The 10,814-nt window shown below is 40.2% G+C and overlaps 1 protein-coding gene across 1 annotated transcript; it reads right to left on the reverse strand.

The window, feature by feature from the left end:
• Positions 1-3,883: 3,883 nt before the first annotated feature.
• On the reverse strand, positions 3,884-10,556 carry higd1a (HIG1 hypoxia inducible domain family, member 1A). The gene is made up of 4 exons (XM_036597339.1): positions 10,426-10,556; positions 5,571-5,659; positions 5,161-5,295; positions 3,884-4,577 (listed from the first exon to the last, which is right to left on the reverse strand). The coding sequence occupies exons 2-4, from the start codon at positions 5,647-5,649 to the stop codon at positions 4,489-4,491; spliced, it is 303 nt and encodes a 100-aa protein (XP_036453232.1). The 5' UTR covers positions 5,650-5,659; positions 10,426-10,556; the 3' UTR covers positions 3,884-4,488.
• Between the last annotated feature and the right edge of the window lie 258 nt (positions 10,557-10,814).

Raw genomic sequence — 10,814 nt, forward strand, 5'->3', positions numbered from 1 at the left:
GAGTGAGAAAAGCGTGGGTTCTCCTTCTGCACTGCTGAAAGAGGTCTGTGATATAGAATAGAGACATTATAAGAAAACAATCTTACACTTTTCTAATGGAAACCCAGATAGTAAGGGGGCATTGGGCCGCTGTTGACCCGCTGACGGCAAAGCTGGCGGCCCACTGGCTATTTGCTCAGCGTTTTTGGGCCCACTGGTGGTCAAGCAGAGTATTAGACAGAATACCACTTTTGATCGCTCACAGCCCAATTTACCTACTTTTACTTGTTTTCTTTTTTCGTTGTACTGTGTAAATTACTTTAGTAAACATTAAGAGCAATATCATAAATAAAGCTGGTTATACACCTAACACAATGTCGGCAACAACATAACTAACACAACTAAATCATTTTATATCAGGCCTAGTCATTCACTTTTTCCTCTGTAATATTTGTCTTAGTTAATTTTCCAAAATAAAAGTCTGTAGATTTAAAATCTGTTTGAGAAGATTAAAAACAACTTTTACCTTGTACATAGGACAGTAATCTGGGTGAGTGGCAGTCAGCAGGTGCCGACCTTATCAAGCGCGCTATATATATATATATATATATATATATAATGCTTATACATAGATATTATAGGCTGCTATCTGGGATTATTATTCAGCTAAGGCTTGGGTGAGATGAGTCAGACACCAAAGAGTTAATTTAAATACACTATTATGACCATATACACCATATGTCATTATTTTGAGTGAAAGTGAGAAAATCTGAGGGTTATTTGTCTGGAGAAAATGGCTGAAGTCAGTGTTCCTCAGCCCTGGTGGGGGTGTGTACTGCGCCTGATACACCTGATCCAACCAATCAGCTCATCAACAGCCCAGTATTGAGTTAAAGTGGGCATGTTAAAGCAGGAAAACACTAAACTCTGCATGAAAGTGGGCCTCAGGGACCAGGACTGAGGAACACTGGCTTTACATAGTTTTCTCTATAATACAGTGCTAACTGTAGTCACTGGTTTTCACTGGTAACAGTGACTGGTTTTCACAGATCTGTGTCTCACTGTTACTCTGACAGGCCTCTAACAGTATTCGCTGCTTTTCACTGATTAATCTAAATACTTCTGTTGAATCATAGGATGGTTTTTTGCCCTTTTCTGTTTTAATGTTTCACATTAATGTTAAAATCTTATTCTCGTTTGCTCTCCGGTGTTGACCAGAGGAGGATGGGTTCTACTTTTGAGTCTTGGTTGCTCTCAAGGTTTCCTCCTTTTGCTTTTAGGGAGTTTTTCCTGCTGCTGTCCAGACCTGGATTTTTTTCTGTAAAGCTGCTTTGTGACTACCTGTTGTAAAAAAGTGTCATATAAATAACTTGGTCTCTATTAGTCTGCTATTAAACAGGACTTAACCACGTCTAGAAAAAGTACATGAGATTAAGAGCAGGTACATTTTTCATTCATCAAGGTACAAACAGTGTAAATGTTCCCTCAAAGGTACAACAGTGGTTTTAAGGTCTGATTGTGAACTTTAAATAAGTTTTTCCAGGTGAAAAGTACAGCTTAGAACATATCATTTCAGTGGATTATGGTTCAGTTATGTTCCCTGACTAAAGGTACTGAGATGGACCCTTGAGGGTTCCACCCCAGTGACAAGAGGGGAACTGCCCCAGAGACAGTTTAGTACCTTTTTTTTTTTTAGATCTGAGTGTAAGGTGTGTTATGTGATTGCTTGTTGTCTCTTGCGTATGTGGGTGATTGTGTAATGGAGCTGCAGTGATGCAAGACAAATTACAGACAAATGTGACAATAAAGAGTATATCATATTGTAAAATCCAATAAAACCACACCCGCATTGCCAAATAAAGGATTACAGAATCGCACTCTTGCAGCGGAGCGTCGGTAAATGACGTTTATTCTATATTTTACCTTTATTTGTAATAATTTCTCAAAATCCTAGAAAACATGTTGATGCGTCTTTACAGCAGCGTCTGCCTCTACGTCTCTGTTCTGTTCAAAAAGTCTCCACACGAGGTTTTTACACTGAGTCCTGTTTTATTGGCAAACGTGTGAGTTATACTAAGTGTTTTACCCTGTGATCCTCAAAATACAGTCTTAAGAGTTTTAATAAAACAAGTTCTAATCAACCCACAGGTTGCAAACAAAGGTGCGAACACACTTTGCAAGTGTGTTAAAATAATAACTTCAGTGAAACACTCCAAAACTCACCAACACACTCGCACAGAGAGACCAAACACACCCAGATACACAGAGACGAGCTGAGCTGCTACCTAGGCTGATAACCGCGTCTTGCTGGTACAGTTTCCTGGCTATTGAAGCACAAACGAGGCATGCGCCTGTCACAGTGCTCTACAAATGAAACTGCAGGATTTGTGGTGGAGGGTCTGTTAAGGCAGGTTTATATTTGGGTCACACAGTACGCATCATCTTGATGATATGACACTACATCAGGTGATAATATATTACCATTATACAGTCCAATACCACACTAAGACTACACTTACACCAAAATACATTCCTTCAGCTCTTCTCCTGAACAGCCTGTTTGGAGATATAAGCTGTAACAGTGTCAGTAAATGACTAATTAACTTTTTTTGGTAAAGAGCAAGTAATAATTTCTCAAACCCCTAGACCAGGGGTCAGCAACATGCGGCTCTTTTACTGCCCAGTTGTGGCTCCACAGCTGAATCAGATTTGTAGGTAAAAATAAAATAATCCTCCTTTACAGTAAAATACAGCTCTGCTGATCGTTCAACACAGTTTAACAGTAAATGGTCTTAAACTCTGGAGTTAATGTAGAACTGCTGATTCACCCTTTAACCTAGATCAGCACAGACTGCTGGTCACCATAGCAACACAGACAACAGTCTCGCCTAGCTAACAGCTAACGAAACAACAAAGAGAGAGATTTAAGACGAACATCGATAATTTGGAGACAAATGGACTTATTTGTGTTTATAATCACTCCAGCTGGTTTCCTGATACGTTTAATCTGCAACGAGAAACTGTCAAACACTAAAAAGTCATGAAGCTGAAGTTTCTCATTCACCAGCTTCTTGTTTGAATTTTCCCGTTCCACCTTAAATGTTGCAGTAGTTACATTCTGGAGCTTCAGGCACCATTTAAGGTAGAATGGGAAAATTCTAACAAGAAGCTGGCGAATGAGAAGCGACTTCAGCCTCGTAAAAGTCGAACGTTGAGAGACATTTTACAAGAAACTATTCTAAACTAAAAGTTTCCTGCCAAAGATGTGAGAAAAGCAGCTATAGCTGAGCTAAAGGTTAAAGCAGAGCAAAGTAAGTCTGTCTTTTCGTTTATATTGTTTAGCTTATACAAGCACATTAGCACATACTGAGACATGTTTACTGCCAAAATGGCTCTTCTTAACATTTATTAAAAATAAGAATTTAATTACAAAAAGGTTTGCCCACTCCTGGTCAAATGACATGCCTTCTTGATTTTCCTGCATTAGATCAGCCAGTGAGATGCGTTCAACCGCTGCTCTGCTGTGCTGCACATTAGCTGCTCATGAAACACCTCCAAGAGAAAGTTTGAGGTGTTTATTGATTATGGAGCATGTATTGATGTATTGAGGAAAATAACTTTGCACATCCTCTATGGAGAACACACTTACATATGACATTTTAGTGCATAACATATTGGAAAAAAATGTGACAAAGTATAAAAGGTGCCAAAACTTCTGCACAGGCCACATTTTATGCTTTAACTTTTCCCAAATATGTTAAATTCAGTAAATAAACAGTAACTGTGCACTAAAATGTGCAGAAGTATGCTCTCTGTGGAGGACGTGTTCACTTATTTCTACACTTAGAAAATCAACAAATACATGGAATTTGACCAGGGGCGTACAAACTTTTGCACACAACTGTAAACTGTAAATAAGATTTTATTCCAAGTCATTTTGGACCATTTCTATTGGTCATGAAATGTTCACATGAGGATGCGATATGACAGAGACAATAATAATTTTATATACACATATAAACTGTGGCTGAGAGTTGCAGAATCCTGTTTGTACACGAATGGCGTTATGAGTTCAAAAAGACACGTTAAATCACAGAATAGCATGAAAACTGTTTTGTACCCAACACTGCATGAGTGAGAAAGATTTCATCAGAACATCTCTGCATCTGAATGGTTCTGCAGACAGTAAAGAACCCAAAAAAGAACCCATAAAGAGCTGCTATATAAGAGTTTATGAGGAACGGCTGACGTTCACTTTACATTAGCACTGTGTAAACTGCAGCACGTCAGCCACGTCACATACCAGCCTGGAAAAGGTCAGCTGCCACGTTATATGCTGGCCTGGTTTCCTAATAGAACGACAAGAAAGACTAAACTCTTCTAAAACCCTCTCACACGTATTATAAAACATGTCAGTACATTATGTTAAGAATAAATATCAAGGAACATCTGAGGTACTAAGAAAATACAAGGGTCCAAAAATATGACTACACTAAGTTCTGCCGCTCTTCACTTCTCCTCCAAAGCTTTCTGCTCCAGGGCTTTCTGCGCCTCCGCCGGCTTCAGAACAAAGTCTTTGTACATGGAGTAGACCACACCTGCGAAAGAGACAGGAAACACACTGCACTTCAGAAACTGAGTAAATACAAACAAACCTGTAATGAAAACTGGGGAACAAAATACCAAACTTTAATGACGTAAGTGGGTCGCTGCACTAAAATGATGGTAAATGTTGTTTAACAGCCATGAAAACGAGCTCAAAATAAGAATAAACATTGGAAAGCTGATGGCTGTGTATTCTTTGTTCTTTTCCTAAATTGAACAGCAAAAAATTACGATCATTTTTTAATTAATTTACTGATTTTAAGTCATGTGTCACATCAGTGACTTCACAGATACTGAAGTACTGGTTTTATGTGAAACAACAAGTGTGATGCTTGTTTTTCCAGTTTATATTGTAAAATGCATTGACACTGTCTGTACGGAGCCCCGCTGGTGACATCCTGTATAAATGAAACATAACGTGTGGCCACAACTTAGTAAAGCATGGGAACAAGATGGAGTGTGGATGTTATAGAGGTTTCTTGCAGGTGACTATATTCAGTGAATATTCTGGATTTACCATCTTTAGCTCTGATTTCAGCTTTAATCAGACTATGTTAAAGACAATGAAGGTCACACCTAAGGTCATCGCTCCAACCACGAATCCCTGGGCTGCTACACGCATGTGGATCAGATGGACAGACATTTTCATGTTCCCTCTCTGCTTCAGCTTTAAGAGTCTGTACGCCACAATCGCAAAGAATCCAGCCATTCCTGCAGAGAAAAGCATGCCTCTTCAGTTTCGCACTGCAGCCATGAGGCTAATACAGCTAACAAATATCAGAAGCTTTCTTAACAAGCTAATTAGCATTGTGCTAACACTGTGTTAACTGCATGCCCAAATAATAAAGTCAAGTTGTTCAGTGTCTCTAACAGACTTGATGATGTGGTTTCTGACACTGTGTGACTCACTGTTATCTATAAACATGGACTAAAGTACGTTAGTTTGTCGTTTAGTCATTTAGGGTAACTTTTTTATTAGAACTCACCAGCAGGAACGAATGGGTTCTCCTTGGCCTTCCTGAGGAGCTTGGACTCCTCATAATTGTCCACTGCAGAGTACGACATCTTGGCTGAACTGAAAGGAGAAACAAAAGAGATGACATTTGAATCACTGTTGATTCTGCACTGATTGGCAGGTTTAATGATTTGTATTTATCATATAAAATTTATTTTCACATATCCAAGTATCTCATATAGTACAGTCCTTAAATATAAATGTGCCAAAGGGGCTTCTTTGGAGCCACTTTTGGTTCCCTAAAGAACCTTTCTAGGGTGCGGTTTTGCAAATGAGATGTGATTGTGAAGCCGTTTGAACCTCCACACAATGTAAAGGTTCTACACCAGTTTAGAGATTTTCCGAGAATCGATAACATCCAAACCAAGAACGAGGGCTAGAGGGGTATAAAGCCCCCCTGCATTGGGCTGTGGAGCAGTGGAACTGTGTGGGATGAACTGGAGTGATCCAGAACTGACCCTCCAACATCAGTACCTGACCTCACTAATGCTCAATCAAATTCTCACAGCAATGTTCAACATCTAGTGTAAAGTCTTCCCAGGAGAGTAGAGGCTGTTACCGGTGTAAAGGGGGACAAACTCACTATTAACACCTTCATTTCAAAAGAAACGCTGGACGTATAGATATTCTAAATACAGATTTTGTAAGATTTTCTAACTGTAATCACTGCGATAGCTGATGTGATGGTGTGGTAACTGTGGTGCCCCGCATCATCAGGAGATTCCTGTTGATGAAGGCAAGAGTGGACACAGTGTTTAAAAACTCCAGCAGCACTGCTGTGTCTGATCCACTCACACCAGCGCAACACACACTAACACACCACCACCACGTCAGTCTTACTGCAGTGCTGAGAATGATCCACCACCCAAATAGTACCTGCTCTGTGAGGGTCCATGGGGGTCCTGACCACTGAAGAACAGGGTAAAAGGGGGCTGACAAAGTATCAGAGAAACAGATGGACTACAGTCTGTAACTGTAGAACTACAAAGTGCACCTATATAGTAAGTGGAGCTGATAAAATGGACAATGAGCGCAGAAACAAGGAGGTGGTCAGAATGTTATGTCTGATCTGTGTATATACGATAAAGTGTTTTTAAAGCCAAGATTCACTGGCTTGGTACGTCTGTCCACCGATGCCTTCAGGAGTTTCTAAACACTCTTGTTGAGTCTGTTTCTCAGCCAACTTCCTACTCCGTAAATGCGTCTGCTGACTGACATCTCGGGTTTCTCCCCCCATGAGAAAAGTCACAAAAGCCGCAGCCCGGCGTCCTCAGCAGCTGCTGTAGGTGGAGCTCTGAGAAACCACAACATTACTTCCTGCAGTTTTCTTGATACGATCTGTTTGACTCCAAGTTACAGCACTGGGAGTCAAACCTGCACAGTGCTGATTCAGGAACCACATCAAATGATTCGTTTTCATGTAGAAGTGTGATCCTCTGAATCCTATTCAACACCAAGTCAAGCTGAAGATCGAGACAATAAGCTGAACGAGCTGTTTTCCGCACCAGACCGTCCAGCTTTACGGTTTTCCCCGCTGGCTTATAATTATTTGTTGCGTAACTCCATCATTAAAATTCCTTCCTCGACGTTGTCTACGTGGAGAACAGAGCGCATGGCATGGCTGGGCTGAAGACCCCACCGTCTGCATCATACCAGCTTGTTTAACATGGAGAGCAGCTGGTTTTGTTTTTTTCAGTTTCTTTCTGAGTGTCACGCAGAGGCGGACAGCAAGAACAGATCAGCTTCTGTTCTCACAGCACTTCTTCTTTTGTTACAGCTTTTTCAAAGTGGACTCATTAAGACAGAAACTGATAGAGACTTGAATTACATTTAACAATATGGCACTTCAGCATTTTACTAATAACACGTTCTAAATTAATAAAACAATTTCCAAAAATTAATTAGAAATGAAGCATTCTGTAAAACCTAAATGACAATTAGACACTAGGTTCATCAGGGGAGCTCCTTACTAAGGATGCGCTGATATGAGAATTGTGGGCTAAAGAAAATAAGAGCTGGGCAATATGGCAAATTATAATATTACGATGCTTTAAGAAATTTTCACAATACACAATATGTCACAATATTTATTTTTTCAGGCTTCTGATCAGTTGGAACAAAGAAAAAAGAGACAGTAGAACTATACTAAAAAAATACCATCAAAACTGTAAATACAATGATTTTTAAACAATATTTGGCACTAAATCCAGTTAAACGGGACTAAATTAGCCCTATTTATAATGAAACATGCAGTCGGTCAGTGTCTACAAGCTCTGACGATATACATGATACGTTCAGAGGAGCATATTGTACTGTATAGTGATATAATTTATCACATTAACAATATATATTGTCATATTTCCCAGCTCTAATGCCAATATCCAGTATTTGAACTGGATCCTGCATTAGTGTTACTGAGAAATACAGTATTTGTTTCTGTACAGTTACGAATGCAGTGAAGTGAAGAGGATGCAGATGTTTTAGCGCAGAAACGCAGCGTCATCTAAACATTCTGCTCGCCTGGAGTTCATCGCGTACAGTTGTGTGAAAAAGTTTGTGCGCCCCTGGTCACCCATGCACGCTTTTGTTGATGTTCTGAGTGTGAGTGAGTGAACAGGTCCTCTACAGAGAACGTACTTCTGCACACTTTAGCACACAATTACTGTTTATTTGCTGAATTTAACATCATAAAACATGAAACAAGGCCTGTGTAAAAGTTACGGCTCATGTAATATGTTGCTGTTTTATTTAACATGCTAAGTTCAGCAGATAAATAGAAATTGTTCAGAAAAAATGCCTCATTTAAGCGTGTTCTCAGTAGAGGGTGTGTTAACTTATTATCACTTGCCTGTATCTTGACAAGGGGTGTTCAAACTTGTGCACACGACTGTAAATCTTTAAAATATCAAGCAAATCTGAACATCCGTCAGTGAAAAGTCTGAGGCCACTACTGGAAATGCTTCTGCTGTACATTCTTCTCTAATCTAGTAAAAAGATTTTCATTACAAATCAATATCAGCCTAACAACCTGAGTGAAAAGCAGGATCTTTAGTGTTCTAACAGGAATTTCAGAATTCCTTATTATTTGGTGGTGTGTCCCCTTTTTTGCTTTCATGACAGCGAGCGCTTGAGCTGCATGAACTCAGCAAGTTTGCACAAAAGCCCCTGATGAGCGGATCGGATCCACCTGAGAGGCTGAACACGAGCTTCGCTGGAACAGACCAGACTGAAAACACTCTGAGCTTTTTGTTCAAATAAGGTCACAAATTTCATTAAATTTGAATAGAGACCAAGAAATAGGGCTGAATCTTCATGTTTCTCCTTCATTTTCCTTTTCTTTGTTTACAATTTTTAAACTCTAAACCTCTCTGTTGTTTATTTCCAAGTTTAAAAGGGAAAAAAGTCATTATATGCTGTAAAAGCAGAGCTGTGCTGTCTCAGAACGCAGTTTAGCTCTACAGTAAATGCTCTTAAGGGGGCGTTTCTCATGTTTTTCTTTATTCACGTCCTTTTTGGGGGTCTGATTTCACTCTGTTGTGTTGGTTCGGCTCCTGTCCTGCTTTACTGTTTATCACTCCTCTCACTTTTAAGCCGTAGTGCTTTATTTTAGACCAAAACGGCTCAATTCTTCTCAAAAAGTGCTACAAACTTCAGTTCCTGTGATGGTAGGTCTTAAGAAGTCCCACTAAAAAGTAACTTCTAGTTATTTAAAGCTCCTCTGCTGAAGTAGTACTTTAATAATTACATGTTTATATAGTTATCAGGTCTATCGAGACACTTTAAGACACTGTTTGATGGCGTCTGAATGAGGACAAGAACATTTTGCTGATCAAAAAGTATAAAAACAATGCTTTTCTGATTATTGCATCCCATTCAGGCTGTTCAATATGACAGTATTTACCATTATCGTGATAAATTACATCACAATATGCACAATATGCCCTTAGAAACACTTCCCAACTGCATGTTTGATTACAGAGAGAGTCTAATTAGCCCTGTTTGTTGTCTTTAGTGCAGCGTAGGATGTAAAATGTTGAATATAAATCACTGTATTCATATTTTTTGGTCATTTTTTAAAAAAAATATGTCTTTTCCAAATTATCAGAGATCAGAAAAATATATATCTGGCCATATCGTGTTGTGATATTACAGTTTTTGCCATATCACCCACCTCTACGTCCCACTTTATCCATTATATATGAACTTTATATGACAAACACTACTGAAAACTGCAACAGAGAACATCACCACCGCCATCATCACCTTCACCTTTGCTATGCTAGTGACTTGTGCCCTTGACAGATGCACTGTAAGGGCAGTGAGTCCTTCAGCGGCCTAAAGATGGTCCCACTGCTCCGATTAGACGGAGACACCGAGCTGTTTTTACCACAGAGGTGCTTCAGTCAGCTGCCCTGTTCAGAAGTTAGGAGTTTAGCTCAGCATCACCTGCTCTGATGCCTCTGACAGGACTTTCCTGTAGTTAGTGAATAATAACATGATCCATCACAGTCATCACAGTCACATCACTCTTCTGTAAGTATCACAGGACTCTTATGGCTCAGACATTTTGGTGAAGGTCAGAGGTCTGAGGCCTCAGGTTGAAGCTCATGTAACCATGTAAAGAACATTCCTGGACAAATTCAGCAGCTAATGATCCATATTTTACTGGAGAACCAGTGAAAGAGTGGACAGCACAACCGTGTGAGTGAGGACTGGTCATTATCAGGTCATTAAGTGTGTCCTGAGGTCCTTCGTGCTGGTCTCTCTGCCCTGAGGCCTGCAGACAGGCTGTATCTGAACGCCGCAGTGAATGAAGTCATTCTTACCTTTAAGCTGGTCTCTGTGTGCCGCTGGTCCGCGCGCGCTCTTTCAGCACCAGCTTCTTCACTGTTGGGTAACGGGGACGGAGCACGAGGACGCTCTCTGTGACGCAACGATGACGCGCTCCTCGTGAATGGGGGTGACGCAACCGGCCTGGAGGTGCGTTCAGGATCAGCCCCGAAAGTGCGTGAAAAACGGTTTCTAACGACCGGGTTCGGCTTTCTGACCGGAAACGGCGATTAATCTCAACTTTAGACCGGGAAACTACAAAAACACCCATCGATACGGCATTAATCTGGGGGGTCTGCAGATAAAGCAGCTCTGGTGCAAATTAAAAGCCCCTCCCTGCCAAAGAAAAAGACCTATTATTATTATTATTATTATTATTATTATT

This window comes from Colossoma macropomum, unplaced genomic scaffold, assembly GCF_904425465.1.
Source record: "Colossoma macropomum unplaced genomic scaffold, Colossoma_macropomum, whole genome shotgun sequence".
Lineage (NCBI taxonomy): Eukaryota > Metazoa > Chordata > Actinopteri > Characiformes > Serrasalmidae > Colossoma > Colossoma macropomum.